The 20,192-nt window shown below is 41.6% G+C and overlaps 1 protein-coding gene across 6 annotated transcripts in view; it reads right to left on the bottom strand.

Annotated features, from left to right (window-relative positions):
* Window positions 1–20,192, bottom strand: part of magi1b (membrane associated guanylate kinase, WW and PDZ domain containing 1b) — a 436,989-nt gene that overhangs the window by 60,445 nt on the left and 356,352 nt on the right. For all 6 annotated transcript variants that reach the window (XM_061875249.1, XM_061875251.1, XM_061875250.1 and 3 more), the window contains 2 exons: window positions 10,215–10,306; window positions 5,711–5,903 (listed from right to left, as the gene is read on the bottom strand). In XM_061875249.1, coding sequence (XP_061731233.1) covers window positions 5,711–5,903; window positions 10,215–10,306 — 285 coding nt within the window. The remainder of the gene's footprint in view (window positions 1–5,710; window positions 5,904–10,214; window positions 10,307–20,192) is intronic.

Here is a 20,192-nt window from a genome sequence, read left to right as displayed (position 1 = left end):
TACATATACATACACACACATATATATGTGTATATATATATACATATATACACACACTCATATATACATACATATATACATATACACACATGGTCTGGTGGTACAGGCCAAGTTTAAGTCAGAGAAAATGCCAAGGATCCCTTGCAGCACTAACTCTTACGGGACACTACGATATACAACACCCCCTGCTACCCCCTAAAACCCGCCCACCTCAACCTCCTCATGCTCTCTCAGGGAGAGCACGTCCCAAATTCCAAGCTGCTGTTTTGAGGCATGTTATTAAAAATAATGCACTTTGTGACTTCAATAATAAATATGGCAGCGCCATGTTGGCATTTTTTTTTGAGTTGGTGCGCCCTATAGTCCTGGAAAATACAGAAATACTTCAATCATTCTTATTAAAGATAAAAAAACAGCAACACCGCTTATTTCCAATTGGAGAACTATTTGAAAGTTGGCCTTTCCATAAATCATAAATCCGCGGGGTGAACTTCTTCCAAACCGAAGACGAGGTGTGTGGACATTTCATTTCCTGCACACTTTGGCGGGAAGCGGGCGGCTCATATTCTCCACGCTCTAAGGCAAGACGCCGCCGTCAGGCCGAAGGTTGACCAGCCTCTCCATCACTTTATTTATGGCCTTTTCTTTATTACGCGCTGAGGAGCCCAGCTGGGCTATTGCAAAGAAAAGCGCCGTGTGCCGGTTCTTGTGAGACCTCGGGGGGGGGGTCAGGCAAAGTCCAGCTGAAGACGCTCACACAGCGAATAAAAAGAAGTGGGCATAACGAAGTCAGAGTCGAGACTAAATGGATGACAACCAGAATTGTTCTGCCGCGCCATCAACTTCTCTGGGTCGCCGACGATTCATCAGCCGGCGCCTGATTTTAGACATGTCCGATAATATCGGACTGCCGATATTATCGGCCGATAAATGCGAATTAGGACCCTAGGTTCCACACCTCTTTTTTTTTTTTTACGCAACTTTATCTAAATGGGAATATATGAACATCCTAGCAGTCGACCTCCCAGTGACAGCAGACCTCGTACATTAAGTGATGTTTATTAGGGACCGAATGTCCCTTTGGGACAGAGGACCCTATTGTATTTCTAAGGTTTTATTATTATTATACTGCTGCCTCTTTGAGCTGTAATTTGACCCCCTTAACATGTTTCAAAACTCACAAAATTTAACACACACATCAGGACAACTCAAAATTGTGCTCTAGCGCCCCCCAGGAAAAAACGCAGACAAAACTGCTTGTAACTTCCGTTAGGAATGTCGTAGAGACATGAAACAAAAACCTCTATGTAGGTCTGACTTAGACCTAGATTTCATACACTGACCTCCTTCAGCAAAAAATCAACAGGAAGTTGGCAAAAACCCCTTCAAAATTAAATTTTTCTTAAAAAATGTCATTTTTGCCTCGTTGAGCTGTAATTTGACCCGCTTAAAATGCTTCAAAACTCACCAAACTGGACACACATCAAGACTGGTAAAAATTGCGATCCAAGAAAAAAAAAAAACCCCAAAACTCGAAATTGCACTCTAGCGCCCCCTAGGAATAAAACAAACACAACTGTTCCTAGGAAGAAAACACAGACAAAAATGCTTGTAACTTCCGGTAGGAATGACGTAGAGACATGAAACAAAACTCTTTATGTCGGTCTCACTCAGACCTACATTTCATTCATTTACATCCTTCAGCAAAATTCAACAGGAAGTTGGCAAAAAACCCTTCAAAACTAAATTTTCTTAAAAAATTTCATTTTTGCCTCTTTGAGCTGTAATTTGACCCCCTTAAAATGCTTCAAAACTTACCAAACTGGACACACAAACATTAAAACTGGCGAAAATTGGGATCTAATAAAAAAAAAACCATAACCTCAAAACTCAAAATTGTGCTATAGCGCCCCCTAGGAATAAAAACCAGACAAAACTGCTCCTGGGCAAAAAACACAGACAAAACTGCTTTTAACTTCTGGTAGGAATGACGTAGAGACATGAAACAAAAATCTTTATGTAGGTCTCACTTAGACGTACATTTCCTTCTTTTACATCCTTCAGCAAAAATCAACAGGAAGTTGGCAAAAACCCCTTCAAAACAAAATTTTCTTAAAAAATGTAATTTTTGCCTCTTTGAGCTGTAATTTGACCCACTTAAAATGCTTCAAAACTTACCAAACTGGACACACACACATTAAAACTGGCAAAAATTGGGATCTAATAAAAAAAAAACCATAACCTCAAAACTCAAAATTGTGCTATAGCGCCCCCTAGGAATAAAAACCAGACAAAACTGCTCCTAGGAAGAAAACACAGACAAAACTGCTTGTAACTTCCAGTAGGAATTACGTAGAGACATGAAGCAAAAATCTTTATGTAGGTCTCACTTAGACCTACATTTCATTCATTTACATCCTTCAGCAAAAATCAACAGGAAGCTGGCAATTACCCCTTCAAAACAAAGGTTTTGTAAAAACCTGTCACCTTTTTTCAAACATTATCTCCTCTGAGCGCGTTTGTTGTGTCGGCTTCGAACTCGCACAGGAAAGAGATTAAACCCTTCTGATTAAAAGCTACGCATAGAGTTTTTCTAACTGCTCCGGTTTTGATTTTACGAGCCTTCAAAGAACCGCAGCGCTGATGCTGCTGCGCTGCTGCCGTCTCAAGATGGCCGCTTAAAAGCAGGAAGCACCGGCGTGACAACACAATGCAGAGAAGGTAGGTAATGTGCAGGTAAAGATATGTTGACTGGGTGAAAGAAGGAGGCACTAGATTGACTCCAGGATACAGAGAAGGTAGGTAACGTGCAGGTAAATATATATTGTCTGGGTGATGGCAGGATGTCCGATAATATCGGACTGGGGCCAATATATGCTTTAAAATGTAATATCGGAAAATATCCGTATCGGTTTCAAAAAGTAAAATGTATGACTTTTTAAAACGACGCTGTACGGAGTGGTACACAGACGTAGGGAGAAGTACAGAGGGCCAATAAACCTTAAAGGCACTGCCTTTGGGTGCCGGCCCAATCACATAATATCTACGGTTTTTCACACACACAAGTGAATGCAAGGCATACTTGGTCAACAGCCATACAGGTCACACTGAGGGTGGCCGTATAAACAACTTTAACACTGTTACAAATATGCGCCACACTGTGAACCCACACCAAACAAGAATGATAAACACATATTAGGGAGAACATCCGCACCGCAACACAACATAAACACAACAGAACAAATACCCAGACGCCCTTGCAGCACTAACTCTTCCGATACGCTACAATATACACCTTCGCTACCACCAAGCCCCGCCCACCTCAGGCGGGGTTTGGCATAATAATGTGTTAATTCCACGACTGTATATATCGGTTGATATCGGAATTGGTAATTAAGAGTTGGACAATATCGGAATATCGCCAGAAAGACCTGGTCTGGTGGGACAGGCCAAATTTAAGTCGGAGAAAATGCCCAGAACCCCTTGCAGCACTAACTATTCCGGAACACTACAATATACACCCCCCGCAACCCCCAAACCCCGCCTGAGCATAATAATGTGTTAATTCCACTACTGTATATATCGGTATCGGTTGATATCGGAATCGGTAATTAAGAGTTGGACAATATCGGAATATCGGCAAAAAAGCCATTATCGGACATCTCTAAAAATAAGTTTGACAACCCTGGTCTAGTGGGACAGGCCAGGTTTAAGTCGGAGAAAATGCCCAGAATCCCTTGCAACACTATCTCTTCTGGGACACTACAATATACACCCCCGCTACCACCAAACCTTGCCCACCTCAGGCGGGGTTTGGCATAATGATGTCTTAATTCCACATCTGTATATATCAGTATCGGTTAATATCGGAATCGGTAATTAAAAGTTCAACAATATCGGAATATCTGCAAAAAAGCCATTATCGGACATCTCTAAAGTAAGTTTGACACCCCTGGTCTGGTGGGACAGGCCAAATTTAGGTCGGAGAAAATGCCCAGAACCCCTTGCAGCACTATCTCTTCTGGGACACTACAATATACACCTGCCGCTACCACGAAACCTTGCCCACCTCAGGCGGAGTTTGGCATAATGATGTGTTAATTCCACGACTGTATATATCGGTAACGGTTGATATCGGAATCGGCAATTAAGAGTTGGACAATATCGGGATGTCAGCAGAAAAGCCATTATCGGACATCTCTAAAGTAAGTTTGACACCCCTGGTCTAGTGGGACAGGCCAAATTTAAGTCGGAGAAAATGCCCAGAAACCCTTGCAGCACTAACTCTTCCGGGACGCTATACACCCCCGCTACCACCAAACCCCGCCCACCTCAGGAGGGGTTTGGTATAATAATGTGTTAATTCCACGACTACATATATCGGTATCGGTTGATATCGAAATCGGTAATTAAGAGTTGGACAATATCGAATATCGGCAAAAAAGCCATTATTGGACATCTCTAAAGTAAGTCTGACACCCCTGGTCTGGTGGGACAGGCCAAATTTAAGTCGGAGAAAATGCCCAGAAACCCTTGCAGCACTATCTCTTCCGGGACACTACAACATACACCCCCGCTAACCTTGGCATAATGATGTGTTAATTCCACGACTGTATATATCGGTATCGGTTGATATCGGAATCGGCAATTAAGAGTTGGACAATATCGGGATGTCAGCAGAAAAGCCATTATCGGACATCTCTAAAGTAAGTTTGACACCCCTGGTCTAGTGGGACAGGCCAAATGTAAGTCGGAGAAAATGCCCAGAATCCCTTGCAGCACTAACTCTTCCGGAACGCTACAATATACACCCCTGCTACCACCAAACCCCGCCCACCCCAGGTGGGGATTTGGCATAATAATGTGTTGATTCTACGACTGCATATATCGTATCGGTTTATATCGGAATCGGTAATAAAGAGTTGGACGATATCAAATATCGGCAAAAAAGCCATTAATCGGACATCTCTAAAGAAAGTTTGACACCCCTGGTCTAGTGGGACCGGCCAAATTTAAGTCGGAGAAAATGCCCAGAACCCCTTGCAGCACTATCTCTTCCGGGACGCTACAACATACACCCCCGCTACCACCAAACCCCGGCCACCTCAGGCGGGGATTTTGGCATAAAAATGTGTTAATTCTACGACTGCATATAAATCGTATCAGTTGATATCGGAATCGGTAATCAAGAGTTGGACAATATCGGAATAGCAGCAAAAAAGCCATTATTGGACATCTCTAAAAATAACTTTGACACCCCTGGTCTGGTGGGACAGGCCAAATTTAAGTTGGAGAAAATGCCCAGAACCCCTTGCAGCACTAACTCTTCTGGGATACTACAACATACACCCCCGCTACCACCAAACCTTGGCATAATGATGTGTTAATTCCACGACTGTATATATCAGTATCGGTTGATATCGGAATCGGTAATCAAGAGTTGGACAATATCGGCAAAAAAGCCATTATCGGACATCTCTAAAGTAAGTTTGACACCCCTGGTCTGGTGGGACAGGCCAAATTTAGGTCGGAGAAAATGCCCAGAAGCCCTTGCAGCACTAACTCTTCCGGGACGCTATACATCCCCGCTACCACCAAACCCTGCCCACCTCAGGAGGGGTTTGGTATAATAATGTGTTAATTCCACGACTGTATATATCGGTATCGGTTGATATCGGAGTCGGTAATTAAGAGTTGGACAATATCGTACCGGCGTAGTTGGTCTTGCGTCGCACGGTGAGGTTGACGTGCCCCTGCTTGGCCGCCTGCTGCATCAGTTGCACCACCAGCTGGTGCGACTTGCCCACCACGGCGGTGCCGTCCACGCACACCAGCTCATCGCCGGACCTCAGTCGTCCGTCCTCGTCGGCGGCGCCGTACTTGACGATGTGGCCGATGTAGATCTGGAATGACAAGAAGTCACACGTGGAATCTCACGGAATGTTTGTGAACTTCGGCTGAAATCATCGCCCTGAAATTCAGGAGTCTCCAGGGAAATCGGGAGGGTTGGTAAGTACGACGCTGTCAAGCACCATTATTTTGTCAACATTATTAAAGGCCTACTGAAATGAGATTTTCTTATTTAAACGGGGATAGCAGGTCCATTCTATGTGTCATACTTGATCATTTTGCGATATTGCCATATTTTTGCTGAAAGGATTTAGTAGAGAACATCCACGATAAAGTTGGCAACTTTCGGTCGCTAATAAAAAATCCTTGCCTGTACCGAAAGTAGCAGACGATGTGCGCGTGACGTCACGGGTTGTGGAGCTCCTCACATCTGAACATTGTTTACAATCATGGCCACCAGCAGCAAGAGCGATTCATACCGAGAAAGCCACGATTTTCCCATTAATTTGAGCGAGGATGAAAGATTCGTGGATGAGGAAAGCGAGAGTGAAGGACTAGAAAAAAAAAAAAAAACTAGACGGCAGAGCGATTCACATGTTATTAGACAAACTTACTAGGATAATTCTGGAAAATCCCTTATCTGTTTATTGTGTTACTAGTGTTTTAGTGAGATTATATGTACAACCTGAAGGTCGGCCCCGCACCTTTCTTCAGCACCAGTCGACGGGTGGTGGTGATGCCCATCTCTGCCCTTCGCAAGGGACCCTCTTCAAAACACGATCTTTCGAAATGATCGCTGCATAATACACTCTACTTTGTGTGTGTGGTCCAATCCAATAGCAATAGTCTGCGGCAAGAAACTGGCGTAAACCTGGCACTTTGGTCAACGGAATTTGGCACAGCAGGGGGGAAAAAAAAGCCGGAGGGGTTTGGCCGCCAGTGTCTCCGAGGGAAGCCGGGCTGAGATTTTTTTTTATTTTCCCTCCTCCACGGTGGAAGCATCTGACGGTCGGGGGCGGCCAGTGAGAGTCCGCAGCTGCCTCTTTGACAGGTGCAGGAGGAACGACGCAAGCTCTCCGCTCATGTCTACGGTAAGAACCAACTTATTACCACCATTTTATCACCGAAACCTGCCGGTTGACATGTGGTAGGGAACCATGTTCGCTTGACATCTCTGTTCCATAGTAGTGAAGTGAAGTGAATTATATTTATATAGCGCTTTTCTCAAGTGACTCGAAGCGCTTTACATGGTGACACCCAATATCTAAGTTACATTTAAACCAGTGTGGGTGGCACTGGGAGCAGGTGGGTAAAGTTTCTTGCCCAAGGACACAACGGCAGTAACTAGGATGGCACAAGCGGGAATCGAACCTGCAACCCTCAAGTTGCTGGTACGGCCACTCTACCAACCGAGCTATGCCGCCCCAAAGCTTCACCGTCATCTTTCGGGAATGTAAACAATGAAACACCGGCTGTGTTTGTGTTGCTAAAGGCGGCCGCAATACACCGTTTCCCACCTACAGCTTTCTTCTTTGACGTCTCCATTATTCATTGAACAGATTGCAAAAGATTCAGCAACACAGATGTCCGGAATACTGTGGAATTATGCGATGGAAACAAACGACTTATAGGTGGGAACGGTGCTGGAACAAAATGTGTTCTACAATGCGTGAAGTTACGCGCATGCATCATCATACTATGACATTTTAGCATGATACTTCCGCGCGAAATTTAAAATTGTAATTTACTAAACTGCAATGTTAATATTTCATCATTGATATATAAACTATCAGACTGCGTGGTCGATAGTAGTGGGTTTCAGTAGGCCTTTAAGGACAAGTGGTCGAAAATACATTTTTAATCTACTTTTTGAGTAGGCAAGGTTCTTTGGATTGGGTCGTAGAGGTAATTGCTGTGCTGCAATTCAGAACATAAGTACATAACTCCACATGTGTTCATTCATAGTTTTCATGTGACAATCTACAACGTAAATAGTCATGAAAATAAAGATTAAATGAAAAGGAGTCTCCAAACTCTTGGCCTATACTGTATGTGGACATCCATCCATTTCCTACCGCTTGTCCCTTTTTGGAGACGCGGGGGGGGCACTGGAGCCTATCACAGCTCCACATTTTATACTAATTTAATGGCTATATAATTGATATAACTGGATAATAAGAGTGTGTCAAAGTAATCAAAGATATCAAGCAGCTAAGAGATTGTTTAGCATTTTTCCCATCATGCATTGCAATGGATCTAAATAGGTGTAAACTTGTATTTTTTATGGTTCTTGGCCGTTTTTTTTTTTTTAATAATATCCACAACGTTTAGTGAGCTGTTGGTGTCGTGTGTGATCATGTTGACTTTTTGTGTTGGGTACATTTTTTTGAGTCGGCAAAGTTCTTTGGATTGGGTGGTAGAGGTAAATGCTGTGCTGAAATTCACAACATAAGTACATAACGTGTGACAATCTACAATGTAAATAGTCATGAAAATAAAGAAAACGCATTGAATGAGAAGGAGTGTCCAAACTTTTGGCCTGTACTGCATGTGTACATCCATCCATTTTCTACCGCTTGTCCCTTTTTGGTGTCGCGGGGGGCGCTGGAGCCTATATCAGCTCTACATATTATATTAATTTAATGGCTATATAATTAATATAACCTGATCATAAGAGTATGTCAAAGTAATCAAAGATTTCAAGCAGCTAAGAGATTGTTTAGCATTTTTCCCATCATGCTTTGCAATGGATCTAAATAGGTATAATCTTGTATTTTTTAATGGGGCTTGGATGTTATTGTTTTTTTAATAATATCCACAACGTTTAGTCAGCTGTTTGTGTCGAGTGTGATCATGTTGACTTTTTGTGTTGGATATATTTTTTGGAGTAGGCGAGGTAGTTAGAAGAATCATGTATATATATATATATATATATATATATATATATATATATATAAAATCACACAACTTTAGTATGCTTAAAGCCCCTTTCTATAGGTATTAGCTATTGTACGTTTTCTATCTGTGCAAGGACAAAACTTTTTGTCTGAGGGGGTGGCCTCAGCCGCAGATGTTATCATTGTTTTAGCCCGCTAACAGCAAGGACCTCAACGCAGATAAGACGACATCACACAGTCGAAGCAGAGACAAGGCGAAATCACAAGGTCCCCAGGACATTCCGTCACGTATTGTGCGTCCTGGACCTGCTTTGCAAGATATATGTACTGCTCCTGGGGAACTCCTGAATAAATAGAGGAGACGCTGGAGCTGAACCTTAGAGCAGGGGTTCTTAAATAGGGGTTCGCGTACCCCTGGGGGTACTTGAAAGTACCCCCAGGGGTACGTGAGATTTTTTTTAAATATTCTAAAAATAGCAAGATTTCAAAAATCCTTTATAAATATATTTATTGAATAATACAACAACAAAATATGAATGTAAGTTCATTAATTGTGAAAAGAAAATGCAACAATGCAATATTCTGTGTTGACAGCTCGATTTTTTGTGGACATGTTCCATAAATATTGATGTCAAATATTTTTTTTTTTTTGTGAAGAAATGTTTAGAATTAAGTTCATGAATCCCGATGGAAATCTATTACAATCCCCAAAGAGGGAACTTTAAGTTGATGATTATTTCTATGTGTAAAAATATGTATTTATAATTGAATCACTTGTTTATTTTTCAACTAGTTTTTAATAATTTTTATATCTTTTTTTCCCAAATAGTTCAAGAAAGACCACTACAAATGAGCAATATTTTGCAATGTTATACAATTTAATAAATCAGAAACTGATGACATGGAGCTGTATTTTACTACTTTATCTCTTTTTTTCAACCAAAAATGCTTTGCTCTGATTAGGGAGTACTTGAATTAATGTTCACAGGGGGTACATCACTGAAAAAAGGTTGAGAACTACTGCCTTAGAGCGTAGGGCGAGACTGTTACTAAGTGTGCAGCTCCATGCGTTCTCCTCATGAGCGAAATTGAACTCTGTCTCTGCATGGTTCCTTGCTTCTTGTCTGTTTAATAGATGTCATCAGTGTTTGAACCGGACAGAGGTTCTTTGGATTGGGTCGTAGCGGTAAATGCTGTGCTGCATTTCAGTACATAACAAGTACAAAATTCTCCACATTTTTTTATGCCTTCAATGACAAAATAGTCATGGAAATAAAGAAAACGCATTGAATGAACGTTTGGCCTGTATTGTATAGTTAATGGAAGCTAATGCTTGCTTCGTAAAACACATCGGAAAGTTGGCGCCCTCTAGGCCTCTGTGTGCATGTTGCAAACAGACCCTTTAAGACTATTTGGGAGGAGTTAGTGCAAAGTAAACCAGAGTAAGAACGAGGGATGGACACTTACTGGCTCTCCTTCCTCGTTTCCGCCGAGAATTCTGAAGCCAAACCCTGATTCCTTCCTCCAGAGGAATATATCCTGCTCCTGGAAGTCTGGGACTGGAAGAATAGACAACATGATCATTAACAGTCCATTTAGGTCCGAGAGGTATTTTCTTTATTAGTATGACAACCCCATTTCAAAGACTCACGAGAGAGAAGGTCCTTTCATAACAATAACTGGCGAAATACCAATATGGGAATGGAAAAGACAGTAAAACTGGCAGCAGAGGACTATATATAATTCAGTCGAGGACTCGGGTCATGGTCCTATGTCCGTAATAACAAAAAAACCTACCCTTCATGAGATATCAACAAGAAAAACTAACTCCCATGTGAGGACCGGTGAACAAATTAGGACCGAAACCATGGTACCAATACGGAAAACCACTGCATTTAACAGAGAGCCAAATACTAGAGTCCGTGAACATTGCTCCAAAGTTGGGATTTTTGCTTGGTTTAATGTGCATACAAAAGTAAACATTGACAGGTGATTGAACAAGACAGCAGCCAAAGAAGGACTTCCCTTTTCATCCCTGAAAAAACCTACCAATTTTAATTTTTTTTTTAAATGAGGGATGTTTTTTGGGTTGGTGCACTAATTGTAAGTGTATCTTGTGTTTTTTATGTTGATTTTATGGGTATTTGTTCTGTTATGTTTACGCTTTGTTACGGTGCAGATGTTCTCCCAAAAATGTGTTTGTCATTCCTGTTTGGTGTGGGTTCACAGTGTGGCGCATATTTGTAACGGCGTTAAAGTTGTTCATAAGGCCACCCGATATTACTTTTTTAAGCATTTATCGGATGATAATATCGACTAATTTTGAATCCTGAATTTGCAAAGATGACGATCCTTATTTAAAATCGTCCCGGAAGAGTTAGTGCTGTAAGGGGTTCTGGATATTCGTTCTGTTGTGTTTACGTTGTGTTACGGTGCGGATGTTCTCCCGAAAATGTGTTTGTCATTCTTGTTTGGTGTGGGTTCACACCGTGGCGCATATTTGTAACAGTGTTAAACTTATGTATACGGCCACCCGGTATTACATTTTAAAGCATTTATCGTCCGATAATATCGACTAATCTTGAATCTTGAATTTGCAAAGATCCATCCATCCATCCATCCATCCATCATCTTCCGCTTATCCGAGGTCGGGTCGTGGGGGCAACAGCCTAAGCAGGGAAACCCAGACTTCCCTCTCCCCAGCCACTTCGTCTAGCTCTTCCCGGGGGATCCCGAGGCGTTCCCAGGCCAGCCGGGAGACATAGTCTTCCCAACGTGTCCTGGGTCTTCCCCGTGGTCTCCTACCGGTTGGACGTGCCCTAAACACCTCCCTACTTTGAGTTCCTCCCGGATGGCAGAGCTTCTCACCCTATCTCTAAGGGAGAGCCCCGCCACACGGCGGAGGAAACTCATTTCGGCCGCTTGTACCCGTGATCTTATCCTTTCGGTCATGACCCAAAGCTCATGACCATAGGTGAGGATGGGAACGTAGATCGACCGGTAAATTGAGAGCTTTGCCTTCCGGCTCAGCTCCTTCTTCACCACAACGGATCGGTGCAACGTCCGCATTACTGAAGACGCCGCACCGATCCGCCTGTTGATCTCACGATCCACTCTTCCCTCACTCGTGAACAAGACTCCTAGGTACTTGAACTCCTCCACTTGGGGCAGGGTCTCCTCCCCAACCCGGAGATGGCACTCCACCCTTTTCCGGGCGAGAACCATGGACTCGGACTTGGAGGTGCTGATTCTCATTCCGGTCGCTTCACACTCGGCTGCGAACCGATCCAGTGAGAGCTGAAGATCCCGGTCAGATGAGGCCATCAGGACCACATCATCTGCAAAAAGCAGAGACCTAATCCTGCGGTTACCAAACCGGAACCCCTCAACGCCTTGACTGCGCCTAGAAATTCTGTCCATAAAAGTTATGAACAGAATCGGTGACAAAGGACAGCCTTGGCGGAGTCCAACCCTCACTGGAAATGTGTTCGACTTACTGCCGGCAATGCGGACCAAGCTCTGGCACTGATCGTACAGGGAACGGACCGCCACAATAAGACAGTCCGATACCCCATACTCTCTGAGCACTCCCCACAGGACTTCCCGAGGGACACGGTCGAATGCCTTCTCCAAGTCCACAAAGCACATGTAGACTGGTTGGGCAAACTCCCATGCACCCTCAAGAACCCTGCCGAGAGTATAGAGCTGGTCCACAGTTCCACGACCAGGACGAAAACCACACTGTTCCTCCTGAATCCGAGGTTCGACTATCCGACGTAGCCTCCTCTCCAGTACACCTGAATAAACCTTACCGGGAAGGCTGAGGAGTGTGATCCCACGATAGTTGGAACACACCCTCCGGTCCCCCTTCTTAAAGAGAGGAACCACCACCCCGGTCTGCCAATCCAGAGGTACCGCCCCCGATGTCCACGCGATGCTGCAAAGTCTTGTCAACCAAGACAGCCCCACAGCATCCAGAGCCTTAAGGAACTCCGGGCGGGTCTCGTCCACCCCTGGGGCCTTGCCACCGAGGAGCTTTTTAACTACCTCAGTGACCTCAGCCCCAGAAATGGGAGAGTCCACCACAGATTCCCCAGGCACTGCTTCCTCATAGGAAGACGTGTTGGTGGGATTGAGGAGGTCTTCGAAGTATTCCTTCCACCTGTCCACAACATCCGCAGTCGAGGTCAGCAGAACACCATCCGCACCATACACGGTGTTGATAGTGCACTGCTTCCCCTTCCTGAGGCGGCGGACGGTGGTCCAGAATCGCTTCGAAGCCGTCCGGAAGTCGTTTTCCATAGCTTCCCCGAACTCTTCCCATGTCCGAGTTTTTGCCTCCGCGACCGCTGAAGCTGCACACCGCTTGGCCTGTCGGTACCTGTCCACTGCCTCCGGAGTCCTATGAGCCAAAAGGACCCGATAGGACTCCTTCTTCAGCTTGACGGCATCCCTCACCGCTGGTGTCCACCAAGGGGTTTTAGGATTGCCGCCCCGACAGGCACCAACTACCTTGCGGCCACAGCTCCGATCTGCCGCCTCGACAATAGAGGTGCGGAACCTGGTCCACTCGGACTCAATGTCCAGCACCTCCCTCGTGACATGTTCAAAGTTCTTCCGGAGGTGGGAATTGAAACTTTGTCTGACAGGAGACTCTGCCAGACGTTCCCAGCAGACCCTCACAATGCGTTTGGGCCTCCCAGGTCTGTCCGGCATCCTCCCCCACCATCGCAGCCAACTCACCACCAGGTGGTGATCGGTAGAAAGCTCCGCCCCTCTCTTCACCCGAGTGTCCATAACATGACATGAGGCCGCAAATCCGATGACACAACTACAAAGTCGATCATGGAACTGCGGCCTAGGGTGTCCTGGTGCCAAGTGCACATATGGACACCCTTATGTTTGAACATGGTGTTTGTTATGGACAAACTGTGACGAGCACAAAAGTCCAATAACAAAACACCACTCGGGTTCAGATCCGGGAGGCCATTCTTCCCAATCACGCCTCTCCAGGTTTCACTGTCGTTGCCAACGTGAGCGTTGAAGTCTCCCAGTAGGACAAGGGAATCACCCGGGGGAGCACTTTCCAGTACTCCCTCGAGCGTTCCCAAAAAGGGTGGGTACTCTGAACTGCTGTTTGGTGCATAAGCACAAACAACAGTCAGGACCCGTCCCCCCACCCGAAGGCGGAGGGAGGCTACCCTTTCGTCCACCGGGTTGAACTCCAACGTACAGGCTTTGAGCCAGGGGGAAACAAGAATTGGCACCCCAGCCCGTCGCCTCTCACTGCCGGCAACGCCAGAGTGGAAGAGGGTCCAATCCCTCTCGAGAGAAGTGGTTCCAGAGCCCTTGCTGTGCGTCGAAGTGAGTCCGACTATATCCAGCCGGAATTTCTCGACTTCGCGCACTAGCTCAGGCTCTTTCCCCCCCAGTGACGTGACGTTCCACGTCCCAAGAGCTAGCTTCTGTAGCCGAGGATCGGACCGCCAAGTGCCATGCCTTCGGCTGTCGCCCAGCTCACAATGCACCCGACCTCTATGGCCCCTGCTATGGGTGGTGAGCCCATTGGAGGGGTGACCCACGTTGCCTCTTCGGGCTGTGCCCGGCCGGGCCCCGTGGGCCCGGCCACCAGGCGCTCGCCATCGTGCCCCACCTCCGGGCCTGGCTCCAGAGGGGGGCCCCGGTGACCCGCGTCCGGGCGAGGGAAATCTGGGTCCATGATGTTTCTTCTTCATAAAGGTCTTCGAGCTGCTCTTTGTCTGACCCCTCACCTAGAACCTGTTTGCCTTGGGAGACCTTGCAAAGATGATGATCCTTATTTAAAATATTCCTGGAAGAGTTAGTGCTGCGAGGGATTCATGGTATTTGATCTGTTGTGTTTACGTTTTGTTACGGTGCGGATGTTCTCCCGAAAATGTGTTCGTCATTCTTGTTTGGTGTGGGTTCAAAGTGTGGCACATATTTATAACAGCGTTAAAGTTGTTCATACGGCCACCCGATATTACTTTTTTAAGCATTTATCGGCCGATAATATCGGCTAATCTTGAATTTGCAAAGATGACGATCCTTATTTAAAATCGTCCCGGAAGAGTTAATGCTGCAAGGGATTTTGGGTATTTGTTCTGTTTTGTTTACGTTTTGTTACGGTGCAGATGTTCTCCCAAAAATGTGTTTGTCATTCCTGTTTGGTGTGGGTTTACACTGTGGCGCATATTTGTAACAGTGTTAAACTTATTTATACGGCCACCCGGTATTACATTTTAAAGCATTTATCGTCCGATAATATCGACTAATCTTGAATCTTGAATTTGCAAAGATGACGATCCTTATTTAAAATATTCCTGGAAGAGTTAGTGCTGCGAGGGATTCATGGTATTTGATCTGTTGTGTTTACGTTTTGTTACGGTGCGGATGTTCTCCCAAAAATGTGTTTGTCATTCCTGTTTGGTGTGGGTTCACAGTGTGGCGCATATTTGTAACGGCGTTAAAGTTGTTCATAAGGCCACCCGATATTACATTTTTAAGCATTCATCGCATGATAATATCGACTAATCTTGAATCCTGAATTTGCAAAGATGACGATCCTTATTTAAAATCGTCCCGGAAGAGCTAGTGCTGTAAGGGGTTCTGGATATTTGTTCTGTTGTGTTTACGTTTTGTTACGGTGCGGATGTTCTCCCGAAAATGTGTTTGTCATTCTTGTTTGGTGTGGGTTCACACAGTGGCGCATATTTGTAACAGTGTTAAACTTATTTATACGGCCACCCGGTATTAGATTTTAAAGCATTTATCGTCCGATAATATCGGCTAATCTTGAATTTGCAAAGATGACGATCCTTATTTAAAATCGTCCCGGAAGAGTTAGTGCTGCAAGGGATTTTGGGTATTTGTTCTGTTTTGTTACGGTGCAGATGTTCTCCCAGAAATGTGTTTGTCATTCCTGTTTGGTGTGGGTTCACAGTGTGGCGCATATTTGTAACAGCGTTAAAGTTGTTTATACGGCCACCCGATATTACATTTTAAAGCATTTATCGTCCGATAATATCGATTAATCTTGAATCTTGAATTTGCAAAGATGACGATCCTTATTTAAAATCGTCCCGGAAGAGCTAGTGCTGCAAAGGGTCCTGGGTATTTGTTCTGTTGTGTTTACGTTGTGTTACGGTGCGGATGTTCTCCCGAAAATGTGTTTGTCATTCTTGTTTGGTGTGGGTTCACAGTGTGGCGCATATTTGTAACAGTGTTAAAGTTGTTTCTACGGCCCCCCGGTATTACATTTTAAAGCATTTATCGGCCGATAATATCGACTGATCTTGAATCCTGAATTTGCAAAGATGACGATCCTTATTTAAAATCGTCCCGGAAGAGTTAGTGCTGCAAGGAGTTCTGGGTATTTATTCTGTTGTGTTTATGTTGTGTTACGGTGCGGATATGTCCCGAAAATGTGTTTGTCATTCTTGTCTGGTGTGGGTTCACAGTGTGTCGCATATTTGTAGCAGCATTAAAGTTGTTTATACGGCCACCCGATATTACTGTTTTAAGCATTTATCGGATGATAATATCGACTAATCTTGAATCCTCAATTTGCAAAGATGACGATCCTTATTTAAAATCGTCCCGTAAGAGTTAGTGCCGCAAGGGTTTCTGGGTATTTATTCTGTTGTGTTTACGTTGTGTTACGGTGCAGATGTTCTCCCGAAAATGTGTTTGTCATTCTTGTTTGGTGTGGGTTCACAGTGTGGCGCATATTTGTAACAGCGTTAAAGTTGTTTATACGGCCACCCGATATTACATTTTAAAGCATTTATCGGCCGATAATATTGACAAATCTTGAATCTTGAATTTGTTAAGATGACGATCCTTATTTAAAATTGTCCCGGAAGAGTAAGTGCTGCAAAGGGTTCTGGGTATTTGTTCTGTTGTGTTTACGTTGTGGATGTTCTCCCGAAAATGTGTTTGTCATTCTTGTTTGGTGTGGGTTCACAGTGTGGCGCATATTTGTAACGGCGTTAAAGTTGTTTATACGCCCACCCGGTATTACATTTTAAAGCATTTATCGGCCGATAATATCGACTAATCTTGAATTTGCGAAGATGACGATCCCTATTTAAAATCATCCCAATTAATTATTCCAAAAAGTCGGGATTGAACGGGTTTTTCTTTAGAAAAGGGCAAGTCGTTGTGAGCAGTGGTGCGTGAATGCATTTGTGTAGTCACAGGCCGAGCACACCTCCGATTGGTAGAGCCATTTCCTTGCCAAGGTCACTAAAGCCACTAAGAGGTGTGATGGGGGGGGAGGGGGCGTCATAAAGCACAAGCACGCCGCTTCCAATCCTTCGGATGACAGCTAAAATCCCAACGGAGTCCGGCTATCTCTTCCCATCCATCGCCACCGTGGCGCAGAGGCGGAGTCAAAAGCCAATCGTCACAATCTGCGCCGGTAATTACCGGGGGGGGGTCAACGCTGCAGTTACACCTTGCTCTGGAAATGATCCACGGCTCGGATCGTCTCATATTTTACGGTAACTGGGGAAGAAAATATTGACAGTGAACGCGTCACAACTCTTTTCCAATATCACCAAGTAAAGCAAACCCAAAATGCTTCTTATGAGGATGATGGTTTTACAATTAAAATGTGCTGTTTTATGCACGTAAGCCTAACGTGTATTTGTATCCAAAATTCAAGCTTGTTTTAACTTGAAAATGCAACTTTGATCTAGTGGCTTTCTGGAGCTTTTTCAAAATATATGAAAAATGGAAAAAGATGAGGGGAGAAAAAACCAACAACATATTTTTTGTTTTTATATGATTTCTGGAGGAGGACAAAGATGACACAAACCTCCATAATTGTTATAAAGCACACATTTTATATTAAACATGCTTCACTGATTTGCGTATTTGGCGAGCGCCGTTTTGTCCGACTAATTTTGCCGGTCCTTGAACTCACCGTAGTTTGTTCACATTAGGGGTCACCAACCTTTTTGAAACCAAGAGCTACTTCATGGGTACTGATTAATGCGAAGAGCTACCAGTTTGATACACACTTAAATAAATTGCCAGAAATAGCCAATTTGCTCAATTTACCTTTTATAAATAAATATATAAATATAAAAAAAATGGGTATTTCTGTCTGTCATTCCGTCGTACCTTTTTTTCCCTTCTACAGTAAGTTTTTTGTAGGGAATAAATGATGAAAAAAACACTTAATTGAACGGTTTAAAAGAGGAAAAAACACACAAAAAATGAAAATTACATTTTGAAACATAGTTTATCTTCAATTTCGACTCTTTAAATATAAAATTCAACCGAAAAAAAGAAGAGAAAAACTAGCTAATTCGAATCTTTTTGAAAAAATTAAAAAAAAGAATTTATGGAACATCATTAGTAATTTTTCCGGATTAAGATTCATTTTAGAATTTTGATGACATGTTTTAAATAGGTTAAAATCCAATCTGCATTTTGTTAGAATATATAACAAATTGGACCAAGCTATATTTCTAACAAAAATAAATCATTATTTCTTCTAGATTTTCCAGAACAAAAATTTTAAAAGAAATTCAAAAGACTTTGAATTAATCTACAGATTTTCTACATGTGCCACAGTATTTTTTTTTATTTTAATTATAATAAGTTTGAAGAAATATTTCACAAATATTCTTCGTCAAAAAAACAGAAGCTAAAATGAAAAAAATAAAATAAAATGTATTTATTATTCTTTACAAAAAAAAAAAATGATTTACTTGAACATTGATTTAAATTGTCAAGAAAGAAGAGGAAGGAATTTAAAAGTTAAAAAGGTATATGTGTTTAAAAATCATTTTCAAGGTTGTATTTTTTCTCTAAAATTGTCTTTCTGAAAGTTATAAGAAGCAAAGTAAAAAAATGAATGAATTTATTTAAACAAGTGAAGACCAAGTCTTTAAAATATTTTCTTGGATTTTCAAATTTTTTTGAGTTTTGTCTCTCTTAGAATTAAAAATGTCGAGCAAAGCGAGACCAGCTTGCTAGTAAATAAATACAATTCAAAAAATAGAGGCAGCTCACTGGTAAGTGCTGCTATTTGAGCTATTTTTAGAACAGGTCCGCTGGCACCACGTTGGTGACCCCTGGCCTACAGTGTATTTCCATCCAAAATTCAAGCTTGTTCTAACTTGAAAATGCTACTATTCTAGTACAAACATAACATATACCCTAAAAACCTGAGGTGCAACACGTTGATTCCAAATAGGAAACAATTTGATTCTTCCACCAAACAAGTCGCTCTTTTTTATGTCTTTCATGGCAAGAATAAATGTATTTTCCTCAGCAAGGGATTGAACCCCACAGGGTGCATATTGCACAGTTTTTGGGACAAAAGTTGAATGGCGGGAGGGAGGCGAGGATTTAATCCTGCTGTGACAGCCAGGTCAACTACTTCTGTCACTACAGTATTCCTCAACATTTTGGTCTCTCGGTTACTTCCCGTTTGTTTTTTTTATTATCATTTGGGCTTTTGTTGCTATCCTAATTTTTTTCCTTAAAATAATTTTTGGGACAGGATTGTAGATATAATTTGTACGAGTGGAAAAAATGAAAAATAAAATAAAATAAAATAACATAAAAAATATATATATATACTACATTTTTACACTATATATATATATATATATATATATATATATATAAACATAACCATATATATATATATAAAATACATATTTAAAAAAATATATATATATACATATATATATATATATATATATAAACATATATATATATTTTTAAAATACATACATAAAAAATATGTATACTTATATGCATATATATTTATAAATATATAAAATATATATAAATACATATGTATAAATATATATGTATAAATGTATATAAATATATATTTTAAAACATATATAAATATATACATACATATATATAACATAAACATATATATATTCATATATATATATATATATATATATATATATACATATATATATATATATATAAATTTAAAATATATAAATAAAAAATATGTATACTTATATACATATATATTTATAAATATATAAAATATATATAAATACATATATATATAAATATATATGTATAAATGTATATAAATATATATTTAAAAAAATATATAAATACATATACATATATATAAACATAAACATATATATATATATATATATATATATATAAATTTAGAATATATAAATAAAAATATGTATACTTATATACATATATATTTATAAATATATAAAATATATATAAATATATATATATGTATAAATATATATAAATATATATTTTACAAAAAATATATATATATACATACATATATATATATATATAATTTTTGTAAAATATATATATATTTTTTTTAATCTCAAACAAATCATATTCTTTTTAATCCTGATTCGAAAATGATTCATTATATTTAAAATGATAATTGTAATTGAAATG

The sequence above is a fragment of the Nerophis ophidion genome, linkage group LG16 (genome assembly GCF_033978795.1).
Source record: "Nerophis ophidion isolate RoL-2023_Sa linkage group LG16, RoL_Noph_v1.0, whole genome shotgun sequence".
NCBI classification, from domain to species: Eukaryota; Metazoa; Chordata; class Actinopteri; order Syngnathiformes; family Syngnathidae; genus Nerophis; species Nerophis ophidion.
This window is presented reverse-complemented; position numbering and strand designations above follow the sequence as displayed.